Source organism: Gekko japonicus, unplaced genomic scaffold (assembly GCF_001447785.1).
Source record: "Gekko japonicus isolate JY-2015 unplaced genomic scaffold, Gekko_japonicus_V1.1 scaffold580, whole genome shotgun sequence".
NCBI classification, from domain to species: domain Eukaryota; kingdom Metazoa; phylum Chordata; class Lepidosauria; order Squamata; family Gekkonidae; genus Gekko; species Gekko japonicus.
Genome location: NW_015165845.1, coordinates 685900 through 705643, shown reverse-complemented (window position 1 = coordinate 705643; position 19744 = coordinate 685900). Strand labels below are relative to the sequence as shown.

At 42.3% G+C, this 19744-nt stretch overlaps 2 protein-coding genes across 3 annotated transcripts in view; one reads left to right on the top strand and one right to left on the bottom strand.

Annotated features, from left to right (window-relative positions):
• The window catches only part of BLZF1 (basic leucine zipper nuclear factor 1), a 16701-nt gene extending 10368 nt beyond the window's left edge, over positions 1-6333 (top strand). Inside the window, exons 6-8 of the mRNA XM_015411054.1 lie at positions 3140-3268; positions 3958-4162; positions 5333-6333. Coding sequence (XP_015266540.1) covers positions 3140-3268; positions 3958-4162; positions 5333-5512 — 514 coding nt within the window. The 3' untranslated portion in view covers positions 5513-6333. The remainder of the gene's footprint in view (positions 1-3139; positions 3269-3957; positions 4163-5332) is intronic.
• A 236-nt stretch (positions 6334-6569) lies between these two features.
• On the bottom strand, positions 6570-18739 carry CCDC181 (coiled-coil domain containing 181). Of its 2 annotated transcripts, XM_015411057.1 has the most exons (7): positions 18658-18739; positions 16383-16543; positions 12529-13503; positions 10172-10315; positions 8873-9027; positions 7841-8017; positions 6570-6607 (listed from the first exon to the last, which is right to left on the bottom strand). In XM_015411057.1, the coding sequence occupies exons 2-6, from the start codon at positions 16518-16520 to the stop codon at positions 7855-7857; spliced, it is 1575 nt and encodes a 524-aa protein (XP_015266543.1). In that variant the 5' UTR covers positions 16521-16543; positions 18658-18739; the 3' UTR covers positions 6570-6607; positions 7841-7854. The 2 variants fall into 2 exon arrangements, with proteins under 2 accessions (XP_015266543.1, XP_015266542.1); XM_015411056.1 differs by having other exon boundaries at positions 6576-8017.
• Between the last annotated feature and the right edge of the window lie 1005 nt (positions 18740-19744).

The following is a 19744-nucleotide window of genomic DNA, read 5'->3' as shown; positions in this document are numbered from 1 at the left end:
ATCGGCTACTGCCTGGTTCGGGGAAGGCTGGTCAGGGGAACTGTGTACATCTGAAATCCCGTATCCGAATCCTCATCTGCAGAGTCAGAGGAATTGGACTCTGGTAATTGTACTGGAGTGGTTTTGATCTGACTGGTTGGATCTGTTGACGGTGGGATAGGGAGACTGGGAGGACGATATTGATCCAGTCGATGTCGAGAAGGGTCATCAGATGCATGATCCGGAGTCCAGGAAAGAGACGCTGAGGGTGTCGGCCTCGATCTACGGGGTGATCATGATCTGTGAGCAGAGTAACAATCCCAATCCGAGTAACCTGCTGGAGTCAACCACGGCATAGATGCGGGTGGATAAGCTCCATAGAGATAATGTAGTTGACGGTGATCCCAGGAGAGGGCAGGAGGTGGTGGGGGTAGGAAGACTCGAGGGGATCTACTCCTAGAGCAGGAACGTCTTGGAGACAGCGTAGTATCTCTTCTCCATGAGCGGCTCCTATCAGCCAGATCATCGATATCGAAAGGCCGATCTTCGGCAAACAGACGGGGAGGATGACATTGAGTGTTTGGAGGGATCTGTCGATGCCGACCTGCATCGATATTGGTGCGGAACTCCGAGACTGCCAATGTCGATGACTGAGCAGAGGGACATCAGTGGAGCGACTGGAGCTTCCAATGCTGATACTGTCGTCGGAACGGGGGGCACCTTAGGGGCGTTACCCGGTGCAGAACCCGCAACTTTTCCCGCCTTCGACACCTTTAGGGCCTTAGAGGAACCCTTTTTGGCGGACTTGTGCTCTTTACCCGATTTCTCCTTTTTCTTTATCACGGGAGTGGACGCAGAAGACTGCCGTCGGTATCGGACGTTTCAGTATCGACTGGACGATGTCAGATGAGGATTTCGGAGCCGTCAATGTCGATGGTCTCACTGGTACTTCTGGATCCATGGCGGAAGCAGGATTTAGTGCCGATTCTCTAGTAACGCCACCCGGAGATGCACCGCTCAGTTCTTCCTAGTTTGATTGGAGAACTTGACACAATGCCTGCAGGACTCCGGTCGGTGCGTCTCACCAAGACAAAAAATACAAACAGTTTGGCCGTCCGGCAGAGCGAGCTTACTGCTGCACGCTTTACAACGCTTGAAAAAAACCCCACCTTTTCTCCATAAAATAAAATGGATGGAGAAGAAAGAGGGGTGGGGGGGGGGGAAGGCCAAACTGAGGTAGGACAAAAAACTTCCCCCTCAAAACTAAATAAAGTCTTCTTTTTTTTTAAGAAAAAACGAAGAAGCGAAGGAAGGGTGAAAACTAAGAGAAAAACCTGAAGAGAAATCCAAAGAGCCTCTGAGGAAAATAGCTACCAATCTGACCGACCAAGGAAAGGTGCTTCCAGCGTGGCAGAAAGAAAGGAACTGGCGGGATGTCTGCACCCACCCCTCTGGGCATGCGTGGTGGGGGTTCCTGCGCATGCCTGAGGTCTGGGCGCGAAAATCCGTTAGAGCTTGCTACAATACCGATCGATCCAGCGCATGCGCACTGTATCCCATGGGTGTGAAGCAGAGAGACCATGTCAAAGATCTAACCATTAGACTATACTGTCTTTTGTGTGGTGGCTGTTGTTTAACAGTAGCAAGCAGCCAGTCCTGGGTGAGTCATGCAAATCATGTGGTACCAAGTTGTTCAGTGGTTGCTGCCAGGAACAGCCCCAATGAGTCCTCCCTCAAAGACCACAATAGCCCTAGCTAATAAAATAGCTTCCTTACTATACAGGGTAGGAAGACTTCTATATCTTGAGATGTTCAGATTCCCCAACAGTCCTTAGGCAGGGGCGGGGGGAAGTGCCTGGTCTTGCTTCCTAACCTTGAGAAAAGGTCTTGATGAGTACAGACTTACCATCACGCCCTTTAATGGATTTATAAGAAATGGGTAGTCTTTATAAGAAACAGGAAGGTGTTGGAGGTTAATGGGTCCTTAATGTTCAAGTATAGTCCTTACCCCAAGATCATATTGGTGGGAGAGAAGCATGTCAAAACTTTTTTTTTTGCTGTCAAGTCACAGCTGATTTATGGCAACCCCATAGGGTTTTCAAGACAAGAGATGTTCAGTAGTGGTATGCCATTTCCTGCCTCTGTGTAGCAACCCTCAGATTCCTTGGTGGTCTCCCATCCAACTACTAACCAGGGCTACCCTGCTTATCTTCTGAGATCTGGCATGATTGGACTAGTCTGGGCCATCCAGGTCAAAACTCTACCCCCTTACTTATGATTGCCCTGGCATTGTAGGCAGTATAGTGCAGCGAAATAGGAGGAAACTCTGCCAAGAGGGTGGAAGGCCAGAAGGAATGGGTATGCCGCACACAGTTGTTGGTCCTAGCTAACTTCTCCATTGCTCCTCTCAAGAATGCCATTTGACTCTTGGAAGGTCCACCAGGTCTTTACAAGGCAAAACTGATGACAACCTGGGCACACATTGACTGCTTCTTGCGTAGTCCTAGCACTCCATACCTTCCCTCTTCCGGTTGCTGAATTGCAGCATATTCACTGTGAGAGACCTGTATTACTCTTCCCTGACAAGTTAGTCTTGGTTTCCTAGGTATGTTCTTGGCTTGCTTCACAAGCCTAAATACAATGGATATGATTGCCATGGGGTTTCAGCTTGTTCTTGACCAATAGCAGTGCTCCAGTCCCAAGGTTAAAAAGCACAACTTAAACACTCCTGAACAATAAAGTGACCAAAATAACCCTTCTATTTTGCTACTTCTTTTCATCTTGCAGTCATTACTTGGATGATAGCCAGTGATTTTAATAGGACCTCCACATTAGAAAAGCTCGTAGTATGTGATTTGCATTCAGTTCCCCACTCAGCCACAACATTCACTCTGTGTCTCAGGCCCAAGGCCACTCTCTCTTAGCCTAAACTGCATCACGGGAAGGCTGAGATGTCACATTACAGTGGCTTTGGTTAATTTGAGATGTAAAATAAACAAGTTTTGTGTAAGATTTTCCAATGTCAGTTTAGGAGCTCATCCTGTAAGTATTGAAAGGTCTGAAGTATAAACACCAAGCCCATCTGCTAATGTAGAATTTTAATTAGAATTTTAAGTGATATTCTCTGCATAAAAGACATCTGGCATTTCTTCTTCTGCAGAGTCATGACTGATGAGCTGACTAACTTCAGAGCAATTCTCCAGCGTCAAACCAGGGATGCTCAAAGTGCAATTCAGGGTCTGCTAAGTGAACGGGACCAGTTTCGGCAAGAAATGATTGCTACACAAAAGTAAGAATTCTGGTGTTATGTCTTCAACGATTTGATGTGTCAGACTTTCATGCCACTAGGACAGTTCTCATTCATAGGTTACCTGGCAAACTTCTCTTCTTTTCTTTGTATTTCTTCTGTACATTAGTCATCATGGAGTTACCATAAATATAATGGAAGAAAAGAGGGGTGAATGAGAGAATCAGGCCTGTTGAAGCTTACTAAGGGGGGGGATGCCACCTTATCTTGGACCTGTGGCTTCACATACATAGGGGGTGTATCAGCCATCTGCATCATCCTCCAATTTTAGCCGTATCCTACCCCCACCCAGGAGAAAATCCAAGATTGACTTGATATGCTTTCAACATAATGTGGCTTCCCACTTTTACCTAAGGATTGTCATGGCTCTTTAAGTCATACTGGAAAATCTAGCCCCACTACACACATTATGCTGAAATCAGCATACCAGAGGGTGAACAGACACCAGTGCGCTCTGGCCCTGCGCCACCTATGTGCAATAAGCGATTTGTGGGCACAGAACCTACATACATAGGCTTCCTCACAATGCTGTTTCCTAGCAACAGGACGGTTCTCATAGCTAATATGATCCTTTTCAACTGCTCACTCTGCCGCTCATATGGCCTAGTAAATCTCTCACCTCTATCAAGCTTATAATCAAAATCAACTTGTTACCTTTATTTCCTGTACAGATTGCTGGAAGAGCTGCTAGTTTCTCTGCAGTGGGGGAGACAACAGACTTACTATCCTAGTGCACAGCCTCACAGTACAGCAGAGCTAGCAGCTGTGAATCATAAATTGGCTAGAGCAGTGACCTCTCATCTCCTTGGAAATGCTGATGCATCTAACAGTCCCAAAAAGAACTCCTCACCTACAGAACTGTGCAACACTCCTGCTGTTTTTTTTTAATGGCTGAAATGGTAAAAAATCTTGGTTCTAATCTGGTTACCACTTGGAATGCTAAAAAGAGGCTCTGTCAAGCTTGCCTTCAGGAAATGCAAATAAATTTTTCTTAGCTAGCAGAAACTTTGGGGCCAGTATTGAAAAGCTCACTATTGTGTATTGTGTGAATCAAAAAAATTCACACTCATAAACTTAAGATACCTCTGCTTACCAAGGTGTTCATCACTTAAGAATAGGACAGTTTTAGCCTCACTCTGATCAGTCATTGATAGGGAAAAGGGGGTGAAGTGTAAACTTCAGGTCAAACAAAGACAGGCTGATTTACCTCTACCTCAATTCACTGAGGGTTCCAGATATCATCCACCTCTTCTTCCAGGCACTTAAGAAAACATGTATTATTATGTGAACTGTATCTTTTTTATTTTACCTTTTGTTCAAGTCGACAATGAACTGAGTTTTTCCTTCATTTCATTTCCTTGGTTTTAGCAGATTGTATTTTCAGCTGCACATCTTAAGAGCTGTGAAAGCAACTGCAAGGTCTGACCCTCAACCACTGTTTAGTACAGCTTAGACAACCTTGTTGACAAATTGCTGCAATCTCCCCCACCTCCACCTTGTGCATTTCTGTGAACAGAGCAAGAGCTCATTCCAAGTGATTTCTGCCATTTTCCCTCTCTTGCTGCAGTGTTCAGCACTTCCATCCACCTTGCGCAATTTTTCAACACGATATGGGTCCAGTAATTCATTCCATTCATGGTTCATTGTATTTCACCCCAAGTAACTACATTTGTGCTAGTGTATTTCCTCCTATTTTTTCTCCTGTTTCCTCCTTTACTGCCCTTTCCGTTTCTAAGGATTTGTTCTATAGCCTAGTAAGCAGCTGTGCAACCATGACAGAAGTTTCTTTTTTACCCTACCCAGAAGCTGCAACCATAGAGAATGTTGGCTGAATAACTTCTATTGACAGGGGCAACCTTTGACCTCTGGAACTGTCCCAGCCATCACTGAAGCTCAAATCCTTCCTCCTTACCCATATAGTTTTTGTGATGGAATCTGGTAGAGACAAATGCCACTTTTCCAACTTTAATGCTGTTTCCAACAGCTACTCCTCCTTTGTGAACAGACACTGTGCAAAACTCCTGATTTATCATTATTTCCCTTCAGGTGTTAAGAATGCTGGATCCTGGTGCCTGTACAGAAGCATCACCCGAACTTTCTTTGTCTTCACCAGCCTCTTTCCTTTCACCAAAGAAGAATATAGGACGATTTCACCCATACACTAGATATGAAAACATCACTTTCAACTGCTGCAACCACTGCCAGGGAGAACTGATAGTTCTTTAAAGTTGGCCAGAAGCTAGAACTGTTGCATCAGTACACTTTAGCTGGGATCTACACTGTTAACTCTGTTGCGGTTTGTCTAAAGGGATGGGCTCCTTTCTGCTTTTAGGCTTGTCAAGAAGTTCTGCTGTCAGTCTAGCGCTTTCAGGATTGCATCACAGTGCAGCAACAGGAGCACCACTGCCTGCTTTTCTAGATGAGACCAGATTTTACACTGTACACAGTCTCTTAAACTCACACAATTTATATGTGTGAAAGCAAAGAATAATAAATCCCACAAGCATCAGATCTTGGACAGAAGCAGATATCTGCTGTTCCTTGGTTAAAGTAATTTAAAATGGCAAGGAGTGCAGTGTTACATATTGAAGTTCTGTTTTAGCAGTCACATTACCTAAGCAAGTACAAATCTCTTTCTTTTGAAAGCAACTCTTGGGTATAAACTGTTTAAACATCCTCTCAATTGAGACTGAGTGAATTCTAGAGTGTATGAGATATTGCACATGAAATTGAAACCAAAGAGTAACAGCATTTAAACTATTGCATATGTGCATCTAAGTGTGTGAGGTATCTCTAACACAGGTTTAATGTGACTTGAATAAGCATGTGTGGTGGAGTATACATGTAGGAAGCTTCTTCTGGTGCTATTAGACTTGGAAAGGCTGATATTCCAGCTGTACCTCAAGGAACCAAGATGTGTATGTTTGTATTTTTTTCCCCTTTCCGAATTCAAGTATGGTAATAGTTATATAAATCATGGATTAAGAAGTGCTTCTGGGTTTGGCTCCCTGTGGTCTGGGTTACAGACTACCTTTACAATAAATGTTAATTGCAGTTTTTGAGTGGATGGGTTTTTATACATTTGTAAAGCTGGTAATCCTGAATAGTTTTCTAAGTAACACAAAGACTAGAAAGGGTACAGTGTAACTAAACCTATTCTTGAATAGACATACAGTAAAGGGATTCACATTCACATCTTTAAAATGCCCATTTTGTGGGCAACACCACAAATTTTAGGAGTTGGTGTGTCAAATGACTTCACAAATCCAAGTCAATTTATTGTGTGGATTTTATTAAAACAGAACGAATTTCTTCTGTTCCCTATGAGAAAAGAAAAACTTGATGATACTAGTTACCTGTCCTCACAGGAAGGGGATGTTCAATATGAAGGTCAGTTTCTGCCAGTGAAAAGCAGTGGTTGGGTGACGTTTTCCTGATCTCTCCTTTCTACTGCATCTTACCTTAATCTATGTTTCTAAGAGTATCCTGTGTCCCTCAGGAGCCACATTTGGGGAATTCTTTCTGTAGATCACAACTTTTAGATCCAACTTTATATATCTTTCTGAATATTTCCTTACCTTTTAAAAAAACCACTGTACTATATTTTCTATTTGTCTTTGCAGCCAGGTTCTTTACTGGAAGTAAATGCTTGTGGGGTTTGCAGAAGTTAACTTTATATCCAACAAATTCATAGGCAGACAACAGTACTTTGAAGTTTGCTCATAAAGGATTAAAAAGGAACTCAGATGCAATGGTCACTCCCCCCCCCCCAGTAGGAAAAGTTGTAGGCAGCATTCCAGTCCAAACCAGAATAAAAAAGCAACATAATATATTTTATTAGGAGGAATCAAAATTACACAAAACACTGTGCAAGCTTCCAAGTTCTCCATGAATCTTCAGCCAGCTGGAAGGAGCTCTTGCCCGCATCCTTCGCAAAATGTTAAGCAGGTAATGCAGATTTAAAATGATGCTGGTATTATGACGCACCCCTGGCATTATGAGAATAAGAAATTCAATAAAGGATTCCTCCCACTGGAAATACAAAAGCTGGCGAGGTATCTGTTTCTCTCTCCTCCACTCCCCTTATTTTTGTAGCATCCAGCCTGATGAGTTCTGGAGAAGTGAAAAGACTGCACACACTTCTGTGCCATTCTGGTTGCTCCTAATAAAAGGTATTACATGGGTTTTGTCCCTATTACAAGTAACGTGCAATGCTCATAGGACAATTATCAGCCCTTAATTAGATGGTAGAGTGATGGTTAAAAGTTAGCTTGGCATCTACTGCACTAGAGCCACAAGCTGCTTAACTTGAAATTACTGTGGTCTAAGACCAGTTATTTTAAAATGACTTACACAGAATTGCCATATGGGCATTTATTTTGTGGAAGAACCAAGCCACTCACAAATACAGAACTATTTTGGAAGGGAGGGGTGTAAAATCACTGCGAAAATTAACCCATTATTGAATGATTGTGGAACATGCCCCCGGAGAAGCTGCTTCCAGGAGACAGCCAATCAAGATATAAGGTACTCTGTGTGACAAATGCTAGGCACCTGGTGACTAAGCCTCAGCTGTACTGGTCAGTGAAGCGAAGTGTTCTGGGCTCAGAAATGGAACAGAGGATGTTCTCTATTTGTTTTGCTCTTCGGGCTTCCTGCCGTAACTGTTTTGATCGCTCTTTGGCAGCCAGTACCTCAGCTCGCTTTTCCTGCCTCTTCTTTTTTAGCCATCTGCAGGGACATGAAATATTGTAAAGAACTTCATAGAATTATCATTGCCATATGTGCTGAAGATTAGCTAACAGTCCATTTAATTAGCATAATGTACATTTTTTCAAGCTGTCAGGAAACTGAGTCTCTTACCAAGGGGACTGCAAAACCACTTCATCTGACATATAGTTAGAATAAAGATTTAAGCAACAAATGAAATTCCTGCTCCATGGCATCTCTTTCTACTAGAGTTATTCAGGCCGGGACATTTTAGATATGGTGCCAAGCCATGGTGAAAGTGCCATGTGATTACATGCTCCCTTCCACCTTAAGCAGCTAGAATTTACTAGTGGCATGGTTTAGTGCAAACTTAATCTGAGCCAGTGTGATGTAGCGATCATGGCCTTTAGGGGCACCTGCCAGTGTGATCACTGGAATTCAATGTTAACACAAACAGAAAAGGGAGGTGTTGGTTTCTGCTTCTCACTACAGATCCCTGTGCTTTTGCTGGGAGTCCAGTGACCCCCAGTGGTATGAGTCCAGGAGGCACAGCAGGTTGTGCAAGGGGAGAAACTTCACATACATGAGCACCACTCTGCTTATGCTAGATAGGAGTCCCGAGCTGAACTTTGATAGCCCAGGAAGTACAGTACTACAAGCCTTCATGGTACATGAGTGATGGTCCACATGGTACAAATCAAAATGTAATTTTGATTTTAAATTACTGTACCAGAAGGACTACAGTTCATTCAAACGGAACTGTGTTCCACCAGACCCCTTTGAATATAGGGTAAAAAATCTAATGTTCCAAATTTAATTGCTAAAGGAAGAAATGCAAAAGCTCTTTCTAGGAATTAACAAGGAACAAAAACTTACTGTTTATAAGCTTTTTCATTTTCTGTTGTTCTTGGAAGGAAGAACATGCACTCTTCCCGCTGTTTCTGGTTTTCAAGCTGTTTTTCTTTCACATGTTCTCGTTGTTTTTTTTTAAGCCACAACCTGAAAGCTTCATCTGGATTTCTGCTATCCTGCTATTTAAAAGAATGAACACACAAATCTATTTTGTTGTCACAAATGATTTATTTAAAACATGTTGCCAACTTGATTGCAAATATAAATGTGAGCACTTTTATGTTATTTGTCCCTATTCAAAACAAACTGTGGCATAGCCATTTACCATCATACAAAATGCAACTGCAAGGCTGAAAAGTCACACAGGGTTATGACTCTCAGGGGAAATGGGTATTCTGTAAATTTTCTGATTAGATATTGGGTTATATTTTCATACAGCCATCATCTACAAGCCTTGCTATCAGAAATGTGATCTTGCCTGAAAAAAGATGTAACATTTGGTTTTTCAAGCTAGTTAAACGATTTTCCTTTCTGGAGCTAAATCTCCAAATTCTCTGTGATCAAACAAGAGCTACCTCACTTAACTTTGCCTACTACTAACTGCCTAGTGATTTTAGTAGGAGATACAAACTAGCTTACAGAGCAGACTCTCATAATCCCAGCAAAAAACTATTATAGTCCAAAGACACATCTCTATTCCCTCTTCAAATGGTGCCCTCCCCACACATATATTTACTGCCTCCCACCAACAGAATATCTCATCCATGCCACAACGAACATTCCTTTAATGTGTTGAAGTATCCCATGCAATCTCTTTTTTACTTCACTAATATTTCACTGGAACAGCAATGCAACTTATACCACTACTTACCCACTGACTCTTACTTTGTATCATGCCTCTTCAAAAGTCTTCATTTCTCCCTGAACCTGACTCTTTGCACAACTGAAAAGACCAATATGGCTCTACCTTGCGCCCCCCCCCCACTCTTCTACATCTGCACAGATCAGTCCAGCCATGAAATATGCTAAATGAAATCCAAGAGATGTGTTGCAGTTCTCTAAGGGACCCCAAGGTGGCTGGAATGTTGTAAATGTGGCCGGGGGTATGCAATGGAAGTTAATATGCAAATACCCAGATGATCATACACATTTCTTTTAAGATAACTTCTCAGTAGCTAGTAACTGCAGTAGCTGTAGGAAAGTGATCTTGGGTCCAGTGTCCACAAAGATTCTGGCAGCTACCATTTGGAAATGAAAGGCAGCTGCACCACACCCTTTGTCAAGGAATTTCATACAAAGCAGCCTAAGGCAATATCAACTTACTCTGTTCAAATCTTCCAGCTCTTTTGCACGTTGAATTCGTCTCTCTTCTTGCATTTGTCCTTTTTTCTTCTCTAGCCAAGCTTTGAAGACCAAATCATTTTCTTTCTTTTTCTCCTCCTCTTGTTCTCTTTTACATGCTTCTTCCTTGTGTTGATATTTTTAATGAGAATTTTTAAGCAGTCTCATATTAAAGCAACTGCATTAAAACTGTTTGAAATTATACTAGCCACTTTTTTAAAGAGCTGGAATACAGATATTATCTAATAATGGTAATTCAATTCCAATGGCTGCTATAACTGTATAGTCTAATTAAGATCAATAACCTGGAAAACAATAAAAACATCCAGGTAAATAAAAACTGAGGCAAAAGCGTGATTCAAGATGGCACAGTTTAAGTGTTGTGTGTACAGATATCTTCAAGAAAGAAGAGAACTGTATTGACAGTCATGTCTATACAAACATATTAGTGGAATCAGAACAGGTGGTAACTCTGAAGATTAATGACTCTCAAGGCAAAGCCTTATACTGCTTGGTACATAAGAGAAGCCAAGTTGGATTAGGCCAATGGCCCATCCAGTCCAACAGGCTGTGTCACACAGTGGCCAAAACCTAGGTGCCATCAGGTCCACCAGCAAGGCCAGAATTCCAGAATCCCTCCCACTGTTGCGCCCAAAGCACCAAGAATACAGAGCATCACTGCTCCAGACATAGTGTTCCATCTATACCTTATGCTAATAGCTATTGATGGACCTCTGCTCCATATGTTTATCCTTCTGCATTAAGTACCTAAGTAGGTAAAGGTTTCCCTTGCTCGAAAGCCAGTTAAGTCTGACTAGGGATGCGGTGCTCATCTCCATTTCCAAGCCGAAGAGCCAGCGCTGTTCAAAGACATTTCCATGATCATGTGGCTGGCATGACTAGACACTGAGGTGCACGGAACGCTGTTACCTTCCCACTGAAGCGGTACCTATTTATCTACTTGCAATTTCTTGCTTTCAAACTGCTAGGTTGGCAGGAGCTGGGGCCAGAGACGGGCGCTCACTCCGTCATGCAGCACTTACGTCTCAAACTGCTGAACTACTGACCTTCCGGTCTGCAGTTCAGCGTCTTAACCACTTGAGCCACCGCAGCAGAAGTACTAAGTACTTCTACATTAAGTACCATTCCCCTACTTCTGATTTCATACTACAGAAGAAAATTAATCAGAAGGGAAGCTACCATCTGCACTGACAGAAAAATGTATATGGTTCATGGGAACATATCAAATTTAGCCTGATTCAGGTAACAAGATTTGAATGCACACATAGCTTCATCTTTTTAAAGTCCTAAGTCACAGTAACTGCTTTAGTAATCCTTACTACTTTTAAAAAGCAAAATATGTAGGTTTTTTTCATAGAATTCTACTCCCACTTCTTTATGGTGCTTGCTCTGGATTTCTTGGCATGTCCAGTTAAAATAATCAGTTGATATGAAGATCTCTCTGTGACATTCTGGAGAACTGGCACCTGTCTGAGTTGACAACACTGACCTTGACAGGTCAATGGTCTGACTTAGTACAAAGCAGATTCATGTAAGTTTGTGTTTATATGTACAGAATTTTTTTTTAATCATAAAAATACGATGAAGTTGCACAGTGCATAATTAAATTATGGAATTCATAGCCATAACAGAACAATACTATAATATTCTGGAAATGGACATGGCTTTCATGACTTTAGAGAATAGATTAAATCTGTTCATACAGGATATGTCTACAAACACCAATTAGTCAATTCATAGCCATAACAGAACAATACTATAATATTCTGGAAATGGACATGGCTTTCATGACTTTAGAGAATAGACAGGATATATCTACAAACACCAATTATCTCAGTTAAACAGAACCTCCATTTTCAACAAGACTATACCTCTGAATATCAGTTTCTGTGGGACTAATAACATGGTCTACTTGTAACCATTATAGAGGCTACCTCTGAATATCAGTTTCTGTGGGACTACTTGTAACCATTATAGAGGTATATGGCTGGCCAGTATGATAAAGCAGATGCTGGACTGGATGGACTCCAGATCTCATCCGTGTTAAAAACAGCACCACCCTCTAAAAGCCAGTTTTAAAAGGCAAGTATCGCTCCTCTCTCTGAGAACTAAAAGATGTATACTGGCATATATATCCCTAAACAGTTCATCCCAAAGCTTCTAGACCAGGATGAAACAAGCCTTGCCTCCTGACTGCAAGTGAACTAGCTGCTTTTAATGATGGGACTTGGCACAAAGACCTGCCTATTGATCTTAGCAGGAAAGGAGGTATAAAAGGAATAAACCCTCTAATCTGTTCATCTCCTTGGTACTCTCACCTGTTTCCTTAATCTCTCTCTTCTTTGTTCCATTTGCTTTTGCAGTTCTTTCTGCCTGGGCGACAGACAATATGTGGAACTTCTTATACCCACATTTGCAGATTGCACCCTGCGTGGACTTTTCCCTCTTTCCACATTCCTTGTAATGTTGATGGCAGAGCTTGGACGAATGGGGGGTGGTTGGGGGAAATACAGAAACCCTTCTCTGGAAGGAGAGCAAGATGTAGATGATAGGGTCTCTTCTTTCGTTAGACAGAAAGTGCCAAAAACAGCCGCGTGGGAAGATTTAGGAGAAATATGTTGAGCTTCAATGTCACTGAAAGAAACACTGAGTGGAGGGAAGAAGCCTTGGCTCTCAATGTCACGAATACTCAGGAGTTCGAACTTCCCATCTCTTTCCACTAAGATTTTGCCATCCTTGTGTTCATCATCCAAAGCACCATTAATAGGAAAAGGTATATCTTCCTGTCCTGGTTCATTAGAAATGTGAAACTGAGACAGCCTACCTGAAATGTCCCTTTCTCTGTGAGGATCATTTTTATCAATTTCAATAGCATTCAAAGGAGGAACTTCAAGATCTACTAGATGATCCTTGAATTTTAGTTTCTTCTCTTTATTTTCATCCAAAGGTTCTTGAGACAAGAGAAGTTTGTTGGCTTCTTCAATTTTCCCCAAGATGTAACGCTTTATTTCTTCATCATCCTCTTCCAAGTCCTCCTGGTTTGATTCCTGACAAGAGCTTTCACTGTCAGTATCAGACATTTGCTCCAACCATCTCATGGGACTACCTGCTTGATTTTGCAGCCCTTCATCCTTCAGAGCTTCTTTAGGATTTGGAGGCTCTTTTGAAGAGTTCCTCCTCTCATCCTTCAGAGCTTCCTCAGGTTCAGGAGGCTCTTTTGAAGTATTTCTTCTTTCTTCCTGGTCTTCTTTGTTAATATTCGTTTCAACCTCCTCTTCATTTTCTTCATGATTCTAAGAAGAAATTAAAAATAACTACTTGCATTAGAAGAGTAAATAACAATTTGAGTGCACGTGGATTATGGCATTGATCCTATTTGACACAGGCAGAGTGACATGCATATAAACAACTCCCAAGCAATCTGCTGTTCCCCTGAAATCATGATCCCATGCCTAAGTGGGTGTCAGTAGAGCAGGCATATTATCAAAAATCACATTCCTTAGCTGCTGATGGAAGACTGTTCGTTTCAAAACATAGTTAGGATTCACTCCCATATGTTTTAAAGGCCTGAAGTCTTTTAAGATTTGTATATAGCCTTTCTTTTAAAAAGAATTAACATTCCTGTATATTGGCATTAACTGGGATATCATAACATTCAGAGTTTCCAAGACAACTTTTCCTTCTGTAAGTTGCAGAGTGGTAGCCATATTGGTCTGCAGCAAAAGACAAAAGCAAAAAAAAGAAACAAAAAGGAGTCTTGTGGCACTCTGAAGGCTAACAGCTATACTGTGGCATGAGTTTCTGTAATCCTCAATTAGGACAGACAAAGACACACTTCATGCCAACTGAACACAGCATGCATCTGACCACGGGGGGTCTAGCCTATAAAAGCTTATGCCACAGTGAATCTCTTCATCTTTAAGGTACCACAAAACCTCCTTTCTGGATTTTCTCCCTTTCCCTAGTAATCAAATGACCTTTATAGCTGAAGTTCAAAACTGTAAAAACATCTAAAAGAACAGGTAACAAGGTTCAACATCTCCAATGTTATACTTGGTCATGAGAAACCCAAGTTCAAATCTCTGCTGATCTGTGATACTCACTAATTATCCTTGTCTCTATGTGTAAACCTTATGTACTTTACAGTACTGCTGCAAAGTTAAAAATACTACATTGAACTCTTCAGAGAAAGAACAATGCAACTACAATAGATAAACAATGCAGATGCCTGATGTTTTATTGACATGGACAGCCTCACAATACAGATTCTAAGCAAATTTAGTTAATTGGCAGAATTGATTCAGGTTACCATTTTTGTAACATTCAAAATATATTTGCAAGATATGGGAAGGCAAAAAGAAAGCAGCTATAGTCAAGTCAGAGAGATTAGGAGCCAAACCAGGCACAGAGGTGTTGCTTTTGGAGCCCTTTGAAATCCTAGACAAAAATCCTTTGATATTCCTTTGCAACTTTTCTCCACAACTATTAAAAATTCTTTGTGCTAAATTAAGAAAATAGGATTCTGTCACCTGGCATAGGCACCAATGCATGGAAAGCATAATGCTCTGCTTATATTGTCTATGTTTCACTCTTACAGATCCATACTGGTTACTGATTGTCTATGTTTCACTCTTACAGATCCATACTGGTTACTGACAGTAAGCCAATTTGGTTTCGTAAGAATGAAAATTAATGTGAGTAATTGGAGTCAGACAACCAACACCAATCATTCCTGGTTTAAATATATTATTATTCACAATTTTGTTTTGCCAGCAGGGATCTAGATAAGCTTTGGACACAAAACCCTCCCCCTCTCTCTTTTTTGTCTTCACATTGGCCCGAACAAACAACTACTATTACATTCTGTCGAACAGTCAAAAATTATCCAGCCTTAGAAATTAAATAATGTTCTCTCTGAGCTCCCTGAAGAAAGAGGGGGAAGAAAATGCACTGGATGTATAGTTCTTTCTCGTCCCTTCTATTTTATCTTCAAAACACCTCTGCAAAGTAGGTTAGTGTGAAAGAGAATGGGTTGGATCCTGCCTAGATTTCCACAGAGGGAGTGATTTTTACCAATCCCTCCAGCCCAAAATATCTGCCAAAATGCTGCTTTTGGGGGGGACAACGGACCCCCAAAAAGAGCTTTGATAGAAATCAGAGGCCTCCCATACTGGGATTGGTAAAATCTCTCTCCTTCCTTGTACCCATGGAAATCTGGCTGAGATTGAAGTCAATGACTGACCCAAGGTCATCCAGTGAGCTACATAACATAGTACAAAAATGAACCCAAGTCTACCAGCTCTTAGTCCAACTATACTCTCACTTTCACCAAGAATGCATTGCTTAGGAAATCCAGAGGAAAAACTATCATCTCTACTTAAGTAAGAGATTATTAACATTGGGGGGGGGGGGCCACGACCCTTCAAGGAGAAAAGGACTTCTCTCTTCAGATCAGCACCTCAGGTCCTTACATTGGTGTCTCCCAGATGGCAGTATTGTTCAGCATTTAGCTCACTGTGTAGGCTGCTCCCAACAGTGCACTGAAATGGGCATTCCACATAGTGTGTAGTACCCCGCACTGCCTCTGTGTGTTTTTCCATATTTTCATTGCACATGTCCCCAAATCAACGCCATTCCCCCTTTTAAAAAAAAGCGTGCACAAACTTTGGTGATAGCATTAGCAAGGAGCTCCAAAGGAGTTCCACCTTTCCCCCTCTGGGCTACATGTCTCTATAATGATTGGATGTCTCCTATAAGTCTATACCTGCCAGTATTGGTCTCTCTCCGTCTGAGTGTGTTTAAAAAAAAAAAAGGCAGAAAGATTAAATAAAATGTGTAATGACTCATGTTATTTTTCTGCAGCAATGTATCGTCAATATGCAAACCTCAGGGAAAACATGAGGGAAAAGTAGCACAAGTATGTAACTGAAATGAAGCAGCATGGAAGTTCACCGCCAAAAAATCAGTTCTGGATCAGAACCATAGCCATAAATGTGTCTGAAAGATGCTTCATGACCCACTCCAGAAATTTCCCCAAGATTTAGCAAGTGATATGGAAACATTGGGGGATGAATTCAAAAGGCCTTTAGTTCTCAGCTATATTCAACATATTATATTTCACATGCCATTTAGATACTGACACAAGACAACAAATGTAGCATTTTATAAGTACCTGTGTGTTATCAGAGATACCTTTTTCCTCTTCATTAATTAGCCATTCAAGGTCCTTTTCAAAGTCATCTTCATATTCTCCAGTTTCTATGGAATCTCCACTGTCGGCAGATTCGCTAGTGTCCTTCTTGTAACTCATTGTGGATGTTCCTTAAAGTAAAACTAATATGAAAAAATTAAATAAGAGTTTAATTACAAATGCATTACAGCTTAATTATGCAGTATTTTTTCTAGTTCACACACTTATTCCATCCAACCATCTTTGGTTTCAGCGAACAACAATTCCCATAATTACAAAGGCATCCTTTCCACTAGCTATGATAGCAATCCTAAGCAGTGGGCTTACTCGCAGCAAAGTGTTCTTGGGATTGCACTGTGTACTTGAGGATGTTTTGTTGTACAATTATCTGTATGCATAGAAGACTTTTATTTGGGAAGCTACATCAGATGTAAATTCAGCTAGCACAATAAACTTTGGTCTATGCACATCAGAATCTTATAGCTGGGAAAATCTGATGTACAGAATACTCCTATGCTGTGCTATATATGTTTTTGCCTAAAAAACAACACAACTCCAACAATAATTTAGTGCTACAGTGACAAATCGGGAACAGCTGAAGCTCTCAGTCAGAAAATTTCCCTGTTTCTTTCCAGCCATTTACCCATCAGTCATATGGAAGCTAACATCTCCCATGAGACACTTTTAACTGAGTCCAAGGTCGCAAGAATAATTCAGAAATATCAGTAATGTCTAGTATTTTACATTACTTTTCTAAACACCAAGACACAAAATGCAGACAAAAAGCTTTTTGTGGCTTGTGCAAGAAGTCATGGTTCTCCTGCAAGGACATATCACAAATCAGGAAATCTCCATAGAGACCAATGACAGTAGAAAGTAACAGGCATCACTGCCATCTCATTTCAATTCAGTTGTTATTTACTTAGAGGAGTCTGTTACATTGATCAGATTACAAGTAAGCCTTGATCTAAAGGCACAGGAGATAAAATATCAGTTTCTCAAAAGTTTAAATTATGTTCAAAAGGTGTTAGACATCTGAAATACCTTCAGGTTTCACAGAATTATTAAAGAGGAAGTTAGTAAAATAGGGGAGTCCTTAAGTGACCAAAATTAAACATTTGGACCATACAGTAAATTAATATTTGAAAGCATGACCTACTCATCAGAAAATTTAGTATTTTGGCCCTTCAATTCTATTCCTAGAAGGAAATGAGTGTAAACAGAGTCCGATATAGCTGATCTATTTACCACACTGTTCCTCTAGGCACAAGACAATGCAAGAGCCATTAGCAACTTTAATTTGCTCAACCACTTGTGCCCCCCACTAAGCACTTTCATTAGTGTTGTTCCTGAGTTTAATATGATTGCATATATGTACCCTAAACCCTTAAAAAAAAAACACCCAAAGGAAACAGTAAAATTAAAGCACTTGCCTGACCCACTAATGTAGGCAGATCTGTTCTTTCTTGCCCTCCCTCTCTCCCTCTCTCCCTCCCTCCCGGCAGAGGGCACCAGTTGAAATCAGCAGGAAAAGAGGCGAGGTACTGCTTTATGAGCTCCACTTGAGCCACTTAGTTATCAAAACTTTTCTTCTTCGGATGTATTTTATGAATAATAAAGTTCTGTCTTCCTTACGAGCTCGCTCCACACCCACACTGTAAAGCCGCCGAATATATCCCGGGGCGGGGAAACGGCCGACAAAGCCTCCCTCCGAGTCCGGAGTCAGCCCCTGCCCTACTTTTCTGGACGCAGCGCTCTCTAGCCTTGAGGAACGCAGCTCGGCAACAGCTGCCGGGGAGGATTAAGGCGACGGAGACCCAGCGCCCGAGCTTCCTAGACAAAAGTGGCCCGTTTTTACGTCGGGGCTCATTAAGCACCTGAAGAGCATCTTTGGCTGTCGCCATGGCAGCCGCCAGAGGCTTCCCGCTCGGGATAAAGGCCACCGCCCCCTTTCGAAAGAAGGGCTCGGCTCCGGAGCCGGCGTCTGCCCTGAGGGAGAACCCCGGGGCAAAGTCTGCGCCCGCCATCGCCGCGGCCGCTCCAGCGACACACAGCCGCCACACTCGCATCCAGCGTCCCGAGCCTCTTTTGGTCGGAGACGCCACACGAGGGTTTGCCGAAGCACAACTTTCGGCTACCCTCCTTCCCGGCGGCTCCAATCTTTGGCATGTCGGTCACCCGTCTCCCGCTGAGGGCAGGCAACCCTCCGTCCTCCTTCCCTTTCCCTAAGCCCTTCATCCCCCCCTCCCCTTTTCACCTGTAGACGGCGACCCGCCTTCCATAGCGTTGTCATGGCAACCGCGGCACCCACCGGTCTGCTCTCATGTTTCCCAGCTTCCCCCCTCCCACTCACCCAGCGGAAGGACGGCGGCTGTCAAGGACCAAACCGTAAGCCCACCGTCACGCAGCACGCGTCCTCGTCACCATAGCAATTGCCGGCCAAAGGTGATCTCGCGGAAAGACAAACGCGAGGCCTTCCCTCCACCCCTTGAGGTTTCCAGGGCGACTCATTGAAACGCCGCGCGGGCTGGAAACCGGTTTTGGGGCTGCGTTGCTCCAGCAGGCTTGAGTTGGCAAACTCGATAGGAATAAGCCCTTTCAAGCCAGTCTTGCGGAATGGCTGAAGGAAGTTGCCGGTTCTTGTAGGCGCAGGCTCTATTGTGGCAGGCGTTTCATCAGTGAAGTAGAAAAAATAGTACAGCCGCACTGCTCAATGCAAAATCACCAAGGAAAATACAAAATCTGTTTAAATACTTTTTATTGGGGAGGGATTTCATGAGTGACCACGCTCAGGGCTGTTTCGTGACTTCTTATACAGCACAATCCTAATTATGCTCATTCAGAAATAAATCTGGCTGGATTCGTTTGGAATGTGTGTTTAAAATCGCAGGTGCACAGTCCACTCTTGTGCATGTATAAAAGCTAGCCCTATTGAGCTCAGTGAGCCTCACTCCCAAGTAAAAGCATCTAAGACTGTAGTCCGGAGATTCCCTCTCCCAGCCCATGTAACTTGAAAACTTGTTATCCACATGTGTGGTAATGTGTGCATCAGTAAGGACTGCATCAGTGGTTAGTTCCCTTTCTTACACGCCCAAAGAAATGCTGATCTCCACTTTGAGGTGAGGAAGCTATTTTTCTCCAGGCCAATTTGGCCAGGGATCCTGGAGGTTTTTTGTTACTGAACAGTAACAGGTGTCGGTTGGGGGGGGGGGGGATTTGTGAATTTCCTGCATTGTGCAGGGGGTGGGCTAGATGACCTTGGAGATCCCTTCCAATTCTATGGTTCTATGATTCTAGGAGAAAAATAGGATTCTTTAAGGGGTGTGTTTACCAGGGTTGTTGCC

Excerpts from the sequence above, each read along its gene's own strand:
- CCDC181 (XM_015411057.1), bottom strand. The coding sequence starts at position 16,520 with ATGAGTTACAAGAAGGACACTAGCGAATCTGCCGACAGTGGAGATTCC. Across the intron at positions 9,028-10,171 it reads AGCTGGAAGATTTGAACAGA|CAGGATAGCAGAAATCCAGA; the intron begins GTAAGTTGATAT and ends TCTTTTAAATAG. Across the intron at positions 8,018-8,872 it reads AATGAAAAAGCTTATAAACA|ATGGCTAAAAAAGAAGAGGC; the intron begins GTAAGTTTTTGT and ends ATGTCCCTGCAG.